This window comes from Ceratotherium simum, chromosome X, assembly GCF_057802395.1.
Source record: "Ceratotherium simum simum isolate JZ-2026a chromosome X, ASM5780239v1, whole genome shotgun sequence".
Lineage (NCBI taxonomy): Eukaryota > Metazoa > Chordata > Mammalia > Perissodactyla > Rhinocerotidae > Ceratotherium > Ceratotherium simum.
In genome coordinates this window covers 4648042-4666483 of record NC_141940.1, presented here as the reverse complement: position 1 = coordinate 4666483, position 18442 = coordinate 4648042, and the positions used below count along the sequence as shown (strand labels likewise).

At 51.3% G+C, this 18442-nt stretch overlaps 1 protein-coding gene across 2 annotated transcripts; it reads left to right on the top strand.

The window, feature by feature from the left end:
• Positions 1-10119: 10119 nt before the first annotated feature.
• On the top strand, positions 10120-15156 carry HMGB3 (high mobility group box 3). 2 transcript variants are annotated; one of them, XM_004443184.3, is made up of 5 exons: positions 10120-10217; positions 12402-12556; positions 12844-12983; positions 13476-13650; positions 14158-15156. In XM_004443184.3, the coding sequence occupies exons 2-5, from the start codon at positions 12407-12409 to the stop codon at positions 14299-14301; spliced, it is 609 nt and encodes a 202-aa protein (XP_004443241.1). In that variant the 5' UTR covers positions 10120-10217; positions 12402-12406; the 3' UTR covers positions 14302-15156. The 2 variants fall into 2 exon arrangements, with proteins under 2 accessions (XP_004443241.1, XP_087283387.1); XM_087427261.1 differs by lacking the exon at positions 10120-10217 and adding an exon at positions 11409-11426.
• The last annotated feature ends 3286 nt before the right edge of the window (positions 15157-18442 follow it).

Below are 18442 nucleotides of genomic sequence, written 5' to 3'. Positions count from 1 at the left end.
CTCCTCACCCTTGTTTTTTCCTCACAGCTTTTAGGTTGCTGCATTTATTACCAAACGATGCTGGCCCTCGTCTCTCAACACCATCAAGCCAATTTGATTCCCTTCAAATTTTGCTCCAAGATCCTAGTAAGGACCAAACCCTTTGCAGGGCAGTGGGGCTGTCTAGAGACCTATGGGAGGCGATTCTGACCCTGGGGGTGTTCCAGGTCTGGTGGAGGAGCCAGGCAGGTACAGAACCAACTGGAACACCCAGGGCATTCTGGCTCTTAGGAATAGTGTGAGCATTGCCGAGGTGGATCACAGCATCTCCGTGTGTGAGATGGGGGGGGCGGGTAGTGGCAGGAACCTGGCTGGAACCGGATCTTGAAGGGTCTTTCTGTGGCTTTCTCTCAAGGTTATGGAAATTCATGAAAGGATTTTAAACTGAGCAGTGAGAAGATAGAAACGTACATTTATGAAAGATCCCTCAGGTTGCTGGGGTGGAGAGTGGATGATATGAGAGGGCTGAGCAGGGAGACCAGTTAGGGGCTTGTTGTGGCTGACCAGGGCAGAGATGATCACAGCTCAGTAGTGGGAGGTGGGAAGATGCACCGGAATTTGGGAAATATTTAGGAGATCGCATTGACAGGACTTGTGGACAGCATGGATGTGGGAGATGAGAGAGAGAAGGGAGCCAGGCAGGAAGCTGAGGGGATGATGGTGCCACTCTCTGGGGATGCACACGGGGGAGGTGCTGAGGTTAGGGAGCTTGGTTGGGACACACTGGAGCGAGGTCCTGGAAGGTCACTATTCTGATGACTTCAGCAATTGCCCTCAGGCCCTTTGCCTTTTGCTGCCCTTCTCTCTGTGACTGTCAGCAGACAGAAGAGTCCTGGATGGTCATTGACACAGGAAATGCGCCCCCGTGGATCCACCCTCTGCTTATTTGTTTACCCACTGAAAACAACCGGGCAGTGAAGCCTGTGAAAAAGCCTGGGAGGCAGGAGTACCCCGTCTTAATTCTACCCCGGATGGCCTGGTGCCGTTGGGCAAAGCACTTGCTTTCTCTGGGCTTCAGTTTTTCCAAAATATGCCCAAATATCTCACAGGGCCTTTGGGGGTCGCAGGTTAGATAGTAGATATGCAAGCACCTTGCACACTGTTAAGGAACAAAATGCAAAGTCGCATTATTATTATCATCATTATCGTTATCATCCTGTTCTCTGATCTGACTTGGTCATTTGTAGTTCATGTCTACAGTTCCTCACCTTATCATTTTATCTAGTTGTCCTTTTCTCTGATAACCAGTAAATCGTGCAGGCCAGGTACAAACACATCCAAAAATAAGTGGAAAGTTGAGATGATAATCTAGATAAATCATATAAAAAAAAAGACTTTTACTTGAAACATCTCAAGGCACGCTGATCTGAGAGTCACATCATATTTAAAAAGCTGTCCAGAATCATTTGAAAAGGAGATCTATTTATGAATACACACGTTTTCCACTTCACTGCAAGACCACAGAATCAGAGCATCTTCTTCCATTCATTCATTCAGCCAATATTCACTGGGCATATATAGTGTGTTCTCTTCCAGTCATCCGGGGAACCCCGCAGGCAGGGGGCCCTCCAGGAACTCCAGTGGATGTTAGTGTGAGAAAGGGCCCTGGAGATCATCTAGTATCTAGTGCAACTCTCTGCGCAGAAGGGGAAACTGAGGACAACTGAGGCTCAGGGATTTGTCTAGGGGCTTTCCAAGGCCCTTGAAGCTGTGAAAGAGCAGAGAGCAGAGTCCCACCTGTGCTCCTAGGCTGCTAGTCCTTCTGCAGTACCTCTGTCAGTTTGGATTTGGACACGCAGAGCTATTTGCCCAATACTTCACGAAGTGACATCAGCGTTAGTTCTACCGTGGGCAAAACTGTCCCTCACAGCAAACACTCTGTGTCAGGCTCTGTGGAGGTGGAGCCATTGCAAGATAAATGGGGCTCAGTCCTTGCTCCGGAGGAGCTGCCCATTGACCCTGCAATTACAGTTTCTCGGCCTGAGTGCAGCCCCCTCCCTTCCCCCACCCAAGGTTCTGGCCTCGTAGCCGCCTCCCCCCTCCCCATACAGAACAAGGTACACAGGACTAGTACCCCAGCAGGTGTTTACGGAATAAATGTTTGTTGAGGTAGGGCTAGTGTGGGTGTGGGGGCACGCGTTCAGGTGCACTGGTTCACATTGTCTTAATCCTATAGCTCAGCTCACAGAGAGAGCTGATTCGCTAGGGAAGGCACAACTCCCAGCAGGGGCAACTGTTTCTTGGTTGTGGACAAATACAGTTCAGGCTTGTGCCACTGATGTTTGGATTGTCCTCCAACTGCTGCCCTTCCTCATTGTCCGAAGAATTAAGAGTGAAATCAAAGGCGATTATTAGAGCAATGAACCCTTTTGAGTGCTTATTTCATGTCAGGCATTGCTCTAAGTGCTTCCTATGATCCCCACATCAACTTATTACTAGTCTCATTTTGCAAACGGAGAAACCGAGGTACGGAGAGGTGAGGTGGTATGCCCAAGTAAAACAGCTGGCAAGTGGAGGAGCACAGATTCCAACCCTGGCAGAGTGGCTCCCGCTCTTCCCCACACGCCCGACCTAAATGCTCTGTGGCGCTATTTGGACTTTGGAGCTCCCTTCGCAAGCCAAAGCCCTAGTTAGTGCTGCAAATCACCCGCAGGACTCTAGTGCTCAGAAAGCAAGAGCGAGAGTAGCCAGCCTCCCCGCCAGTGGCCCCAGGCAGCCAAAGGGGAGTGCTGTCGGCCCTCCTCTAGCAGTGAGGTACCTAGCATAGCTAGCGACTTCCCTGCTTGGCTGAATTAAGTCCTTTGTGGAGTTGGCATCTGTCCTCTAGTTTTGTCAGCATCGCTCCCCCGCAGAGAGAGGGCTGCTGCCTCCTTCTGAGAGGGTGTGCCCTCCAAACCCAGCACCTAATAACACAGGCTCGCCTTTACTTTCTCAGGCCTTAGTTCATTCATCTAGTATTTCTTAGTGTCTCCTGGGTCCCAAGCCCTGTGTTAGTTGGGCAGAAGCCCAGTTGAGACAGACATTCAACAAGCAATCACCCAAACAGTGGCCAAATGACGGCCGTGAGAAGTGCCACGAAGGTGACCAGAAGGAGAAAGACGTGTGGGCAGGGGACCTGAGGGAGCCTCCCTGGAGGGTGATTAGGCTGAGGTCTCCAGGGTGGGTAGGACTTGCCTAGGCACCAGAAGGGGGAGACGGGCTGGCTGAGGCAGTGGGAACAGCAGCTATGCACACACTCCCGGTAGTGGGAGGGAGCATGGCCCAGGGAGGGAACTGGCATTAAGACTGAAGGGGAGGTGGGGGAAGAAGACGCTGCAGAAGCAGGCAGGGCACCTCCTGGGTCTGGAGACGTGCGGAGGGGGGCGTCCCTCCTCACTGCAGTGGGAGGAGAGGCCTCTGGAGGGCTAACGTGATAGTCAGATTTACAATTTGAAAAAAGATCACACTTGCTTTTGGCTGGGAGGTGGGCGGGGCAAAAATCTAGCTACTTTTCCCAACCCCTCACTGCTGAGATCCCAAATCCGGGCCCACACCAGCTCTCTGCCTCTGTCCCCTCTGGCCCATCCCCCACAGCAACAGAGAGAGCTCTCCCAGAGAGAGCTTTGGCTGGGTCACTACATGCTCAAAATCCTACAGTGCTTCCCCACTGCCTAGGGCCCGTGAGAACCCGTAGATGATGTCTGCCATGACAACCGCTGTGTCCCAAAGCAGCTCTTACTGCACCCTCCTAGACCACTCTAGCCTTCGGGTCCTCCACCAGTTCACCACACACCTTCACGCCTCCGCTCTGGTTTCTGCTTTCCCCTGACAGAGCCGGGGGGAACTTGCTCCTTCTCTGCCCATGGAAACCTCACTAACCTTTGGTGCCCAGCTCAAAGTGACCTTTCCCCAGAAAGCCTTTCAAGACCCCGCTCCAGCCACTAACTCTACATTGCTTGTCCCTCTGTTTAGCATTCATTTCACTCCAGACCCCGTTTATAGCTGTTGGTGTCTCTGCTCTCCCTGGATTGCGGGTTTCTTGACAGTGCGGACTCTGCCTTAAGAATGTAAGGAAGTCCTCCTGCCCCGGGGCTTACCCAGAGCATGGTAGGGGAGCAGTCAAGGTCAATGGAAAATTCATTCGTGTGTTAACAAATTTGAATGGAGTGCCTGCTCTGTGCCATATACTGGGGAGATAGCAGAGAACAGAACAGCCAGAGGTCCCTGCTCTCATGGCAATCAGTCAGCAAGATAAATGTTGTGAAGATATAATACAGAACGTTAGCTCATTAGCTCATGTGAACTGTGTAGAAAAATAAAGCAGGGGCAAGGAGGGGAGGCAATGCTGAGTTGTGGGTTTCAATTTTCAATAGGGTAGTCCCAGAAGGTCACATTAGAGCAAAGACCTAAATGAGGTGAGGGCTAGAGTCTTGCAGATTTGTCCCAGGCAGAGGGAACAGCAAGTGCCAAGGGTGTGAGGTGGCTATTCCTGAGTGAGGTGGGGGCAGGTGAGGAGAATCGGGAGATGGAATCAGAGGTGAATGTGGTGGGGGCAGCGTGTGTAAGCTCCTGAGGGCCATTGGAAAGACTTGGGTTTTACCTTGAGGAAACAGGGTAAAGGTCCTAGGGTCCTGAGCAAAGGAGGGACAGTCCGACTTAGCAAGATCCCCCTGGCTGCTGTGCCGAGACGACTGAAGTTGGGGAGGGGATGAGAAGTGCGGTTAGTAAGCGCCATCCTTGTCAGAGTCTTTCACCTTCCACTGGGCCCTTTCTAAAGTCCTCTTCCCAGAGTAGTGGTGCACGCAGAGGGCCTATGCAAGGCCACCTTTCATGTTTGTTTTGTTTTTTTTGGGAGAGGAGAGTGGGCGAAGATAGGAGAGTCACTCCCTTTGTGAAGCCCTACCCGCAATCCTAAGAACTTCGATGTAAGGGACCCCTGGGACCAGCTCCTGCTTCTCCTTTTCCTGATGGGAAACTGAGGCCCAGAAACAGGGAGTGAGGAGCATTTTTAAAACAGCAACTCCAATCCCATTTTAGAGAGTGACTATCTTCTGCTCCCCTTCTCCCCACCGCAGGAATTTCTTTGGTTCAGCTGAAGAGAAACAGCTTGTACCTTTTCCCCAAGAGAGGGATGCTGGCCCATTAGCTGCTCAGTGAGTCAGAGCGGGGACCTTTGCATTACGCGGGGCGGCACTGAAAGGCCCGCATTACTAGCCGGTCAGAAACTCGGGGGCAGGGCGGGGAGTGAGGAGAACCTGCTGCTGCGTGCGGTCTAGGTGGGAGGGGGTCGTGGGTGAGGGAGTTTGGACCTGGTAACCCAGCAGCGGGGTGAAGTCTTCAAGGCCTCACAGGACAGGGCTGTTCCGGGAAAGGGGTGGGGGCCAGTGGAGACGACCCCACTGGAGTGTCCTCTCCCCTCTGCTCCTTCTCCCCTGAGCGCTCTCCCAGGGCCGAGTGCCTGGGAGGGCAGGGACCCTTCACTTCATCTCCGTCTTCCCCGAAGGCCCTGGCCTGCCTGGCACGTCACTGGCCCTCGATGGGCTTGTGGTGATTAGGACTGTATTCCCAGGGGGCAGCGGTGTGGCCGGTGATCTGTAGGACATCGTTGAGGTGCTGACGCTCTCCCTACTTTCAGCTGGTGTGGAAGGAGCGGCGAGCGGGCCGATCAGCCTCGCTCCCATGGGGCAGGGCCGCGGGGACGGGGGAGGCGGCAGCGACGCCAGGTCCGGGAGCCCGTGTGGAGGGGCACGTGGGCCGGCCTCGGCGCGCTGCGGGAAAGGCGAGACCTCTGCCGCCCTGGCCGGGGACAAGCACAAGGCCTGACCTGCGGCGGAAAGGCGGCAGAGTCCTCGCAGGCTGGCCCTCCGCCCGGTTCCCCGTGAGTTTCTCCCGCGCGGCTGTTCGGAACCCGGAAACCTTTCTTCTTGACGGCGCTGGCTGCTCCTGCCAGCTCGCCAGCGGCCACTCCACCCACGGTGGAGTAGGACAAGTGAGACACCAAGGGTCAACGGCCCAGGTTTTCAGCCCTGGCTCAGCCACTGACTCCTGTAGGGTCCTCTGTGTGAGGAAGAGGCTGGGCTAGAAGGCCTGGACGGTTCTTCCTAGCTGTGCTGCTCAACAAACCTATTATAATAGTGGTGGAGACGGTAACTACCTCTGAACACACTTTCCTCCCTGTGGGAAAGAAGTCGAGTGGGAATGTAATTCCCAATGACCAGCAGATTGGGAGGGGAGAGAGGAGGCTCCAGGCCTTGAACCAGGTGAGGTGGGGGTGAGCAGGGTGGGGCAAGGGCCCTGGGAAGTCCTAGAAGCCTGCAGTTAAAGACTCCCTACCTGTGAAGACCTGAAATGACAAAGGCTCCTAGATCCCTATTGAAAGGTATGCTTCATTGGAGGAGCTTCACAGCAAGTACCCTTAACATATTTTAAAATGATTCAACAGTCTGGCCCCACCCCTGCCCCATATCCATCCTGGCTGCATTTCCATCATTCTTAAAAGGAGGCTGGCCTTGCTGGGCCTTTAAGCCCTGGGTACCCAAGTGAAGGCCTGGGGCGGATGGGGGTGGGGTAGGAGACCAGGATTGCATTTTTGTTGAATTATGAGGATTCCCTTTAATCTTTTGGGGATCTTGAACTGACAGGAACAGAAAACCTCTTTAAATAATATTTGTCTCCCTTTGTCCTATTTCCTGTTTCCTTTCAATGTTTCCTAACCTCTCCAGGCAGCCAAGTGGCTTAAGAGATTCTGGATTGAGGTTCACCTGCGTGGATGGGCTTGGCCTGGTGCTGGGCCTCATAGGTGACCCATGTGATCAAAGTACTTTCCAGGGAGGGCCAGGGCAGAGGCCCAGAGTACCCCTCCATCACCTCGAGCAGTTGGAGCTACCTCCAGGCCACCAAGCATGGAGCTTTGCTGCAGACAGAGGAGGCAGCCTGCCTTGGGGCCCCTGAGTCCAGGCCATTCCTGGGCACCCCTGACTTTCTGTCACTTTTTTTTCACCTTCCAGACTGGTCTTTAGCTCTCCTTTTGCTGGTGACAACCAGACCACCTTCATGCAAACCCTCCCTCACAAGCAGACTGGACAGTGGATGAAATAACCTTTGACAGATGACACTGAGGTGGGGAGAGGTGAGGTGACATGGGAGAAGGCACATGGGGAAGTCAGTGACAAAGCCCAAAGCCACTGCTTTGCCCCTGCCTTCCAGCCCCACCCCCTCTTCACCTCATCTCCCTTCTGTTATTTATTAGTAGGCATTCAATACATGCACATGGGATTGAATTATGAGAGTTTTTGCTGAGGTAGGAATCTGCTAGGCCACAGCCTGTACTCAGGCACGCTGCCACAGATGGGCAGTGCTGAGGAGAAAACCAGGCTATGAGGAGCTTCCTAACTGAGACCCATGGGGAAGGGATGGAGGAATTGGGGAGATTGGGCCTGAAGGAGACATGGAGACTCGGGGTGATATGTGTGCTTGTAGGGGGAAGGAGAAAGGAATCATAGCAACCATCTTCAGATTTCTGACCCACTCAGCAATGTCATAGTCAAGTTCTATGATGTTCCGATGATGTCAACCATAGGTTCAAGCTTCAGGCCAAGTGCTTCAGCTTAATAGAAGGAAGAGTTTTCTCAGGGGCAGAGATGGAAAGTCTCCCTCAGAAGAATAGGAGCAAAACTTTCATCCTTCGAAGTATGTACACAGAAGTAGGAAATGAATGGGCAGGGCTGTGGCAGTGGGTGGGGAGGAATAGGTATTGAGGGTGACATCTGGATACCACTTATTGTAAGGTCTCTTCTGGCTGGGAGATGCTCTTATTTCTCTGGTTTGGCCATCAAGCTGCTGCCTCTGGGAATGCCCTGGCTGTGCCTGGGGTGAATGTGTACAACCATGCTGCTTGTGAGTTGCCTGTGTGTGTAAGTGTGACCCTCACCATCCACTCAGGGGCCTGCTAACTAGTGCCTGGTGGGCTCTGAGGCTGACCACTCTGGTTCCACAGCCTTGGTGCCTGCCAACTGCCAAGTGCAGCTTCCTAGTGTGGCCAGGAGGCTGGGCAGTAGCTGGACCAGAAAGAGACCCCTGTCCCGCCTGAGACCCCAACTTGCATCTCTGGCCTAGAAAGGCCTGAGAACATTGAGAGACTGGGGCACTCTGGCACAGGGGAGGTACTGGTCAGATCATGTGTGGAGAACCCGCTCCCCTCTGGGTAGAGCAGAGACAGGGGAGGAGGGAGTGGCCTGGGCTTGTTGGACCCTGAGAACCTGGTTGTAGAAGAAGATGGAGCTATTTGCCTAGAGAAGAGACTTAGCCTGCCATGAAATCTCTGAAGGGTGAGGGATTGGACTGTGTGTAGGGTGGTGACCCCACGGCTCAGAGATTGCCTGAGATGGAAGAGACAAGCCTAAAGGAGGTGGTAAGCTTCCTATGAGTGGAGGTACACAAGCAGAAGGTAGGCAACCACTCAGCCAGCTCTAATAGGGCAGAGGATTAGACAGGTGGCCTTAACATATCCACATTCCTGAGAGTCTGTAAATTGGGGACCTAGGAAAGTGACTTGATACCTGTTGGCTCTTGTCCAAAGCAGTGCAATCTCTGCCTTTTGGTCTCAGTTGGATCCCTAATGGTGGAAGCCTAGCAGTGCTAGCTGGCAGGGGCTCCAGCTTGCCCAGGAGGTTCAGACGAGTTGGCAAGAGCTGGGTAGGGGTGGAGAGGCAGATGCCTTGTGAGGTCAGCTCCCTTGCACACCTGAAACTCAGCCACACTTTCTGGAAACAGCATTTGAAAAACTCATCTTCTGGTGGGTTTCATTTCTAAATATGGAAATTATAAATAACTAGCTATCTTGGCCTTTCAAAATGGTTTGGAAAGGGAACTTCCTATAGAAAAACTCATGATGCATGTTCCATTATTTTCTTCAAATTGCAACTCTTAAAATATGCTCCTTTTTCTCACCCTTCCTTTTTCTTCCATTCTTTCCAGGAAACTCATGGTACCTCAAAGAGGGAAGGGCCCTCAGATATTTTTCGACAGGGCTGAATCTAGCATTTAGAGTGGGACATTTCCTCCTCTTGTGTGACTGTCCCCTGCAGCGCAGGACATTTAGCATCCCTGGCCATCCCCTCCTCTTATTAAATTAAATTCCAGCAAGGACTCCCAGACATGGGGCATTTCCACATATCCCTTAGAGCTGACACTTCTTCCTCCTGCACACACTTGGAAAACCATTGCTTGAATCCCCCAAAAGAAGTGACTTGCTCAAGGCCATACCACCAGTTAGTGGCAAAGCTGAGGCCAAGTTGAATCCCATTTTTTTATTCCAAGAACTTTTATTCTTCACTAGGGTGTGTGCCAGGAGAACAGAGGGAATGCAGGCCTGAACTGAGGCAATGAAGAGGGGACTCCCTGCCCACAAAACGATTTTTCTGCTTTTGCCAAACTCCGTTTTCCTCTGCTAGCCCACCTAGGTCGCCGTTTATGCAACTGCAGGCACAAATAGACTTTCTGGCAATTAGTGGGAAGAGCCTAGTCGATCCCGACCTGCAGGAGCGGAGTCAGGTCCCTTTCGAACAGGGCAGTGGCGTCCGAGTGCCAAAACACCGAGGTCTTGGCGAGGGAGCAGCTGTCTTCCACCGGCATCGAGGAGCGAGCTGTGGCCAGGCTCCTGTTGTGGAGCCGCGGCGGGACTGGGTAGAAGTAGAGGACCATCGATCTTCACCGATCGGCCCCCGGAGGTTTCCTGGGCTGGGGTGATGCCTGGGGGCCAGGGGCCCCCAGGCCGGGCTGTGGCGGGAGCAGAGGGCAGCGTAGCCGGGCTAGACCTCTCCTTCCCATGCCAGAGGCCTTGGCCGCCAGGAATGGCGGGGCCACCTTTCCAAAGTCCTTTGAGATCCCAGCTTGGTTCGAAGAGGTGGGGAACGGGGGGTGGGAAAGCGAGAATATTATTATTCCTCTGTTTTGCCTCGGTAACCAGCGCCGGCGGGTTGTTCTGTTTGAATGAATGATCCCAGCGGCCGCGCCCAATAGGCGCCCGCGCCTGTTTAATATGCATGAGCCCCGCAGCCAATGGCCGGGCGAGGAGGCTGTTTTAAACGGCGGAGCCCGCTGGCCAATCAGGCGGCTCTCGTGGAGGCAGCTAGCGCGAGGCTGGGGAGCACTGAGCCGCGCGTCGTGCCCTGCGCTGCCCAGACTAGCGAACAATACAGGTACGTTTCGCACCGCCCGCGCCCGCCGCCGCCGCCGCAGCGCCCGCACAACTTTACGGCCCGCGCCGCCGCGAGCGCGCCCCGCCGCCGCCTCCCCCTGCCTGTGCTCCCCGCGCCCTTCCCGCCCCCTTCGCCTTCCCTCTTGCTGGGTGGCCGGGAAGGAAGAAGCAATTCAGGTGTTTCAACTTTTCAGTGCTTCAGCCTGAGCTCCCCGCTGTCGGGGCTGGGCTCCCTCCTCCGAGCCGCCCTCGGCCGCCGCCCCCCGGCACAGCGGCCGAGGGGCCAAGGCCCCCTGAGGCCAGATGTTCGGCAGCTGCGGCGACGGTGGCGGCGGCGGCGGCGGCGCGAGCCGAGGGGCGGCTGCGGGCTTGGGCGGCGCGCGTCCCGGCGCCGGGCGGCGGCACTGGGAAGGGGGCCAGGTGCTCCCCGGCCCGGGACAGACTCCGCGGGGGGGCGAGCGGCCGGTGCCCGCCGGGGGCTGCGGCGCGCGCAAACTTCGCTCCCGGCCTCGGCCAGGCGCCGCGCGAGCCCGCGGGCTGCACTGCTGCTTCTGCATTAACATGGCCGTCGCGGGAGCGCCCGGCGGCCCCGGAGGGGGGGGGGCGCAGGCCGGCCGCCCCCCGCTCGTCGCCTGCCCGCCGGGCACCGCCGCCGCCGCTAATATGGCTGGCGTGGTGCTGGCCCCAGCGAGGGGAGGACAGGCGGGCGGGGCGGGCTGCGGGGGCTCCCAGGCGGGCTCTGGCCTCGGCCCCGGCGCCCGCGGCCCGGGGCTGGCGGCGTGGAGGGCCGGGGGCGCCTCCGCGGGCCCCGGCGCGGCAGAGCGTCATGGCTGCACGGGCGCCTTTGTTATCCCGAGGAGTGCGCCCCGCGCCGGCAGGGGGTCCGCCCCGCGGTGCCCGCAGCCCCGCGCCCGCAGGCGGCCCGGGCGGGGCGGGGCGGGGCGGGGGCCGGCGAGCGGGCGGCGGGGCCCGGACCGCTTTGTTCGCCGCCGCCGCCGCCTGCGCCGGCCGCGCGCGGATCAGCCATTTTAGCGAACGGGGCTCGGAGGCACGGCGGGCGCCACCATCACCGCCGTTGCTGCCGGCCTGGCTCCGCGCCTCCGGTGCGCTGCTTCCACCACCGCACCCGGCCCCGCGCGACCCCCGGGGGTGGCAGCGGTGGATTTCAGGGGCACTTTCTTTCATCAGGAAGCTTTTGACAAAATGGAAGGTGAATTATTGGTGTCCGGGTGACCCAGCACGGGGCTGAGCCCGGCTGCCCGCTGCTGTCCCGGGGCTACCCTGCGCCCCGTCCCGCCCCACCCGCGCTGCCTCTGCGGGCCCTAATGCACCCCCTCAGTCGGTTCCCGCAAAGGGGAACGCTTTAGTTTTACATGATGACCTTGGGTGTGGGAAAAGGAAAAGATGGCGGGAAGCTGGGGGGTGGGACAGGGACGATGACACGCCACAGCTGCATTTTTATTTGGAAACTTTGGAGAAAGTGTTCCTGGCTGGACACGCGTTGCGCTTTACAGATGAGCAAGTCTAGCCCCTTTGGTATCCCCTCCTTTTAGATAATGACGAAGTGACAGATTTTAACTCCTAGTACAAGGGATAGCTGCTTGCTGGCCAGGTCACACTTGTAAAAGCCATTTTTAAAAGCCAAAACGCATCAACAATGGTGAAATTTCAAATGTTCCCTATTTACAGTTCTGTTTTGAGCTTGTGTTTAGCAGCAGTGACAGTATTTTTGTCTCTAACATAGGACTTAAACAGATGACCAGCTAGCCTTAAGTCATTGGTTTCAAGCCTCTGTCATCCCCCTGCACTCCCTACAAATGTGTCCTCCCAGCACGCTTCCCACTTTGTGGTTGTAGTTTCCAAAACGTAGTAGTTCGGAATTGCAGTGAGATGCTGAGCCACCCCACTTGGGTCGGTTCCATTTGGAGAACTTGATTGCTCTCCAAGAAGTAACTTGCAAACCAGCGCACTTCATGCCGGTCAAAAGTTAAATGACAAGTGACAGTGAAACTGATTTCCTCCCCACTCTGGCTTCAGCTGCCAGTGGCATCAGGCATTGGCGGGGGGAGGGTGCTTCCTAACGACGCCTTAATTTAAAGTTTGCTGTGCCTTTGGTATCTCTCCTAGGTCTGTTCTATTCATTGTATTTGTTTTTCTTTGTCTCTCTTCCTTTCATCCATCACAGTCAGGATGGCGAAAGGTGATCCCAAGAAACCAAAGGGCAAGATGTCTGCTTATGCCTTCTTTGTGCAGACGTGCAGAGAGGAACATAAGAAGAAAAACCCAGAGGTCCCTGTCAATTTTGCAGAATTTTCCAAGAAGTGCTCTGAGAGGTGGAAGGTATTTTTCTTTTGTATCCTTCAAGCTCATCTTAGCTGGATTGCACACTTTGGGGTTACTTACCTTCAGAGTAGCCCTGGGTAGCTATTTTCTTCCTCTTTACTTTCACTTTTGTTGCCTGTGTTTAGAATTTTGTATGTGTGCTTTTATTTTTTAAAACTCTTACAAGGCTCTAAGGCATCATCTCCTTTTGCAAGTGGTTATAGCAGGCGCTACTTTAATTATAGGACAACTGGACAAGTATGTGCTCACTGCATTAGGAATTTAACAGATCCTGTTCTTTGCAGACAATGTCTGGGAAAGAGAAGTCTAAATTTGATGAAATGGCAAAAGCAGATAAAGTACGCTATGATCGGGAAATGAAGGATTATGGACCAGCTAAGGGAGGGAAGAAGAAGAAGGACCCTAATGCCCCCAAAAGGCCACCGTAAGTGACTACAGGATTCAGGATAACCATTAAGAGATTTCCTTCTGCTTGCAAGATTTTTTAGAGAACACCTTACCTAAGAAACGTTGAGATACCACTGCAAAACATTCTGTACTTTGAGCTTTAAAATGTACTGCCAGGGAAGTCCACGGTTAAGGCTGAGGAGTTTGTGAGCTGTGTGTACGTGGGAGTTGCCTGTTGGCCTTTCTGCCAGGAAGGAGGCAGCCCGGTTCTGGGTGTCATGGTCCTTAGGGATGTTCTCTATCCCTTTCCCAGTAACTGAGAGATCAAGAAAGTACTGTATGTTTCTGAAGTATCTTAAATATTCTAGAACCTACAACTTTGTCATATCATATATAGTCTCACACAGTTCTTTCTTTTAGGGGAGGAGTCATAGCAGTAGAAAGTATGTGCATTCAGAAACATGGGATTTTGATTTAAGCTCACGTTGTTGTGGGTTCTCATCTCATTTATACAACTCTCTTCCTCAAGGTCTGGATTCTTCCTGTTCTGTTCAGAATTCCGCCCCAAGATCAAATCGACAAACCCTGGCATCTCTATTGGAGACGTGGCAAAGAAGCTGGGTGAGATGTGGAATAACTTAAGTGACAGTGAAAAGCAGCCTTACAACAATAAGGCGGCGAAGCTGAAGGAGAAGTACGAGAAGGTGAGGTGGCCTAGAGTGTGCCCAGCTCAGTCTGGGGCCAGCCTGGCAGCCTGGACAGGCGAGCAGTCAGATGCCCAGGGTATGAGTGGGTTGTGGGGTGTAAGGCCGCTTTGTTGGGCTGAGTCATTAGTAAAGCATGCAAGGGCCCATCTCTGTGCAAGATCAGCCGTGTGTGATGGTGTTCAGGCTTCTGATGGATTTTTGTCTTTAGAACGACTTCAGGCAGGCTTAAAAAATTTGACAATGTGGGATGCCATGGGCAGAGGATTTGATCAGTGCTATTAACGTGAATTAAAGGACACTGGAAAACCCACTAACTTTTACATTTGAGTGTCTGAGAACCAAGTTTGTACCTGGAAACGAGTACTTCAAATAGCAGCCCTGTCTTCCTTGTTTTCAGTTCCTGCTTTCTTGTTCTGAGGGGGGGACAACATGTTTCTATCCTTTGCTAAAACAGCTGCAGGAGAGCTTGTCTACTCATTTGGAATGTGTCCCTGTTCCTTCCAGGATGTCGCTGACTATAAGTCTAAAGGAAAGTTTGATGGTGCAAAGGGTCCTGCGAAAGTTGCCCGGAAAAAGGTGGAAGAGGAAGACGAAGAAGATGAGGAGGAAGAAGAGGAGGAGGAGGAGGAGGATGAGGAGGATGAATAAAAAAACTGTTTATCTGTCTCCTTGTGAATACCTTAGAGTAGGGGAGCGCCGTAATTGACACATCTCTTATTGCAGAGGTGTCTGTTGCCCTCATTAGGTTTAATTACACAATTGGATCATGATCATATTGTAGTCTCTCAAAGTGCTCTAGAAATTGTCAGTGGTTTACATGAAGTGGCCATGGGTGTCCGGAGCACCCTGAAACTGTATCAAAGTTGTACATATTTCCAAACATTTTTAAAATGAAAAGGCTCTCGTGTTCTCCTCACTCTGTGCACTTTGCTGTTGGTGTGACAAGGCATTTAAAGATGTTTCTGGCGTTTTCTTTTTTTAATTTGTAAGGTGGTGTTAACTATGGTTATTGGCTAGAAATCATGAGTTATCAACTGTACATATCTATAGTTTGTAAAAAGAACAAAACAACCGAGACAAACTCTTGATGCTCCTTGCTTGGCGTTGAGGCTGTGGGGAAGATGCCTTTGGGAGGGGCTGTAGCTCAGGGCATGCACTGTGAGGCTGGACCTGTGGACACTGCAGTGGGCATCCATTTAGCTTCAGGTTGTCTTGTTTTTGTATATAGTGACATAGCATTCTGCTGCCATTCTTAGCTGTGGAAAAGGGGGGTCAGCTGGCATGAGAAGTGTTTGGATCTTTTTTAGTTAAGTGCGGTAGTTTTAAACTGTTTGTTTTTAAACTGTAGAACTCTTCATTGTCAGCAAAGTGAAGAGCCACTGCATCAATGAGAGTTCAAGAACCTTCTGTACTAAACACAATTTGCAATGTTCTGTTATTTTTTGTATGTTTAGAATGCTGAAATGTTTTTGAAGTTAAATAAACAGTATTACGTTTTTAAAACTGTTCTCTATTATAACAGTCTAAATTTCTGACTCACAGCAGTCTTAGAAGTAAAATAACCCACTCCATTGTATTTGGCGACTAGTCTCCCTATAAATCTCGTAACTTCTCTCTTTCTTGATGTGGCCTGCTTTCCTTAGGTTGGAGATGAAGTGGGCTACTTGAAGCTACTGCGTAATTTTGTTTGTGTCTGAGTGGCATTAAGATGAAGTCTGAACTGTTGCATGTGGGAGCTAAGATAACTTGACACAGACAAGGTTTAGCAGCCTTCAGAGGTGCGGGTCCTATGGAGGCTCACTACTACGTAGGTTTTAGGTTTAGTTTTTTGTTTTTTTTTGCTTCACCCCACCCCCCACACGGGCCCACATTTATTGCTAAACAGCAAAAACATCCTCCTGAGGTTATAATGTGTCAAATATTCAGGCTTTATTTTTCTTCTTTCACCTCCCTGTCTTCCATTACATGTAGCAGAACATTATTCTGCTCAACAATTGAGGTCTTGAGCTGCTGCTTATGTCTTCTGGACCCCAGGGAAGGGGGGTGGGGTAGGGAGCAGTACCCATTTTTCCCCCTACTTCAAGAAACCAAACACCCGGAGGAAGATTGCTGAGGCTCCTGTTGCAGGCTCCATCTTGGGGCACCAGAGCTGCAGGGCAGGCTGATGTAATCAACTGTTCCTAAGCACTAAATGCATCGTATGAAAAGTAGCATGGCCTACCCACAATTTGAATTCATTCATTGGAAACGTAGATTGTTGTTAAATGTTCTTAAACTGGAAGAAAGTTGGTTTGTATTTCAGTGTTTTTTTTTCATGTTGGTAGATGGTGTAACATTTCATCCAAGTTGGGGTGAGGGGTGATGGCCACAGTGGCAAATGGTATATTAAATGTCATTGTGAGGGCTGATGTGTACATACGTCTTAACTGTTGGCAGTTACGAAGGGTACTGTGTTGTGGGTGAGTGTTGGTATTGCCAAGCATTAATATTCAGATGTATGTATGAGGCTGTGAAGCACTCAGGAGTGTTTTAATGACATTACTCAGGAGAAAGCAGCTATTTCTTAAAATTCACTGGAACCTTGTGTGTCTGCAGGCGGTGTCCTCCCCACCCTGTGAGGTTTTGGATGGGTGTAAGTTATGGTCGTGGTCATTGACCTGATCTCTAATCTGTATTCATAGCCATTTCTTCTCACATCAACTGTTTGTCCTAAATGTGTTTTTCTAGTTCTTCTAGAAAATGACCACTAGTTTAAAAACCTCTTGGTCCTGACGTTTGCCCAGAGGCGCTTGTTCCAGGATTGCCCCTCCTGCTTCAGCCATGCCCTTGTCACTTTCCTCCAGCCATTGCCTGGCGTTGTAGGCTAAAGCTGCTGCTGCTCCACAGTGTACCAGGCTAAGATTTGGGAGCTGTGGCCAACCTCGTCAAATGGGGAGGAGAAGCTCAACTTGTAGTCACAAAGGAGAGATTTCTTGCTAAGTGGTGCCCCTCTATCTGGTTGTAACAAGACATGCCAACTATGGAAGGGCAAAGACTGGAAGGGGATGACTTTCTTTTGTGCTCTCACTGTAGTTAAACAGAAGTGGGGGAGCTGTTAGTTAAGTGATCTTTGATTAAGCAGGCATTTAATTCTAAAGAGACTCAAGGCTGCTCGGCCCATTAGCTGCTTGCAGAAAGACTACTACTTTAAGATTTTCACCCCATCATGAGATTGCTTCTCTTAATGGAATGATGTTCTGTAGCTTCTCTGAGATGCTACAGGTGGCATGGTGTCACCACCTTAGGCTTCAGCTTAGCTTGGTTTCTGGGCCCACAGTATGTATTCTTGCAATGCCAACCTGTTAACTTTTTTTTTTTTTTTAATAAAGACAGTACCGGCTTTCTCTAACCACTTCTCTCTTTTCCAACTCCTTAACCCCATTCTTGAATGATGTTTTATCTTTTGGAAAGAACAAGGCTGTGATGTAGCAACTATTGTCTGTGTCTCTTGTATGTCTGCTCTTGTCACAAATGTATTTGGGGACGTTGGATGCATTAATTTTCTGTAATAAAGTTTCTTAATCAGTCTTCCCAAAAAGTAATCAGCAGGCTGTCTGCAATCTTTTTGAGATACTGAGCCTCTGTATTTTGGGTTAATTATAATCACGGTTTTAGAAGTACACCCTTTGCTGTAACCATAGGTCCAAACTCACATCTAACAGAAAGACACCATCCAAAAGGGCAAGTGTTAAGGACTCCAAAGCCCCCAGATCAATCCTTCAGCCAGAGGGGTAGAGGGGCAGTTGGCTCTGGAGCCCTATGCCAGGATAAATATGCAATTTGCAGAATTCTAATGAGCTGCTCTTGATAGAGTGCCTGGGTACTCGTCATCAGCCAGCCCTGCCAACCAGGGCTCCCTGAGGCTGAGAGTTGGGACTTAGTTGGCTGACGGAGCCAGGCCCGACAAGGAGTTCTGGATGAGAGCCATGGGGTCCACTTGCTCTTGGCTTCTGGTTTCCTGTGGAGTCTGAGACTGCTTGAGAGGGAATGGCTGGCAGGCCAGCTTGGTAGTCCCGGGCTGCTTTTCCTGCTTCAACCAGAGCAACCTGCCACCCTGGTTTGTATCTTGATCATCCTCCTAAGATTTCAGCTTAAAAAAGAAAAAAAACCCACATCATCTCAATAGATACATAAAAAGTATTTGATAAAATCCAACACCCTTTCATGATAAAACAAAAAAAACACTCAGAAAACTGGGAATAGAAGGGAACTTCCTCAACCTGATAAAGAGCACTTAGGAAAACCCACAGCTAATATACTCAATGAAAGACTGAAAGTTTTCCCCTAAGTTCAGGAATGAGACAAGGATGCCCACTTGTGCCACTTCTATTCATCATAGTACTGGAAGTTCTAGCCAGGGCAGTCAGGCAAAAAAAGAAAAAAAAAGAATCCAGACTGGCAATGAAGGAGTAAAGCTATGTCTATATGTAGATGACCTGATCTTATATATAGACAATCCTAAGGAATTTCCAAATACAAACTGTCAGAACAAATAAATGAGTTCAGTGAAGTTGCAGGATACAAGATCAATATACAAAAATTTGTTGTATTTCTATACATTAACAATGAGCAATGAAAATTAAACAATTCCATTTACAATAGCATCAAAAAGAATAAAATAGTAATAAACTTAACGAAAGAAGTGCAAAACTTATACAGGGAAAACTAAAAAACGTTTAAAAACTTTATGAAGACATAAAGAAATGGAAAGACATCCCATGTTAATGGGTTGGAAGACAATATTGTTAAG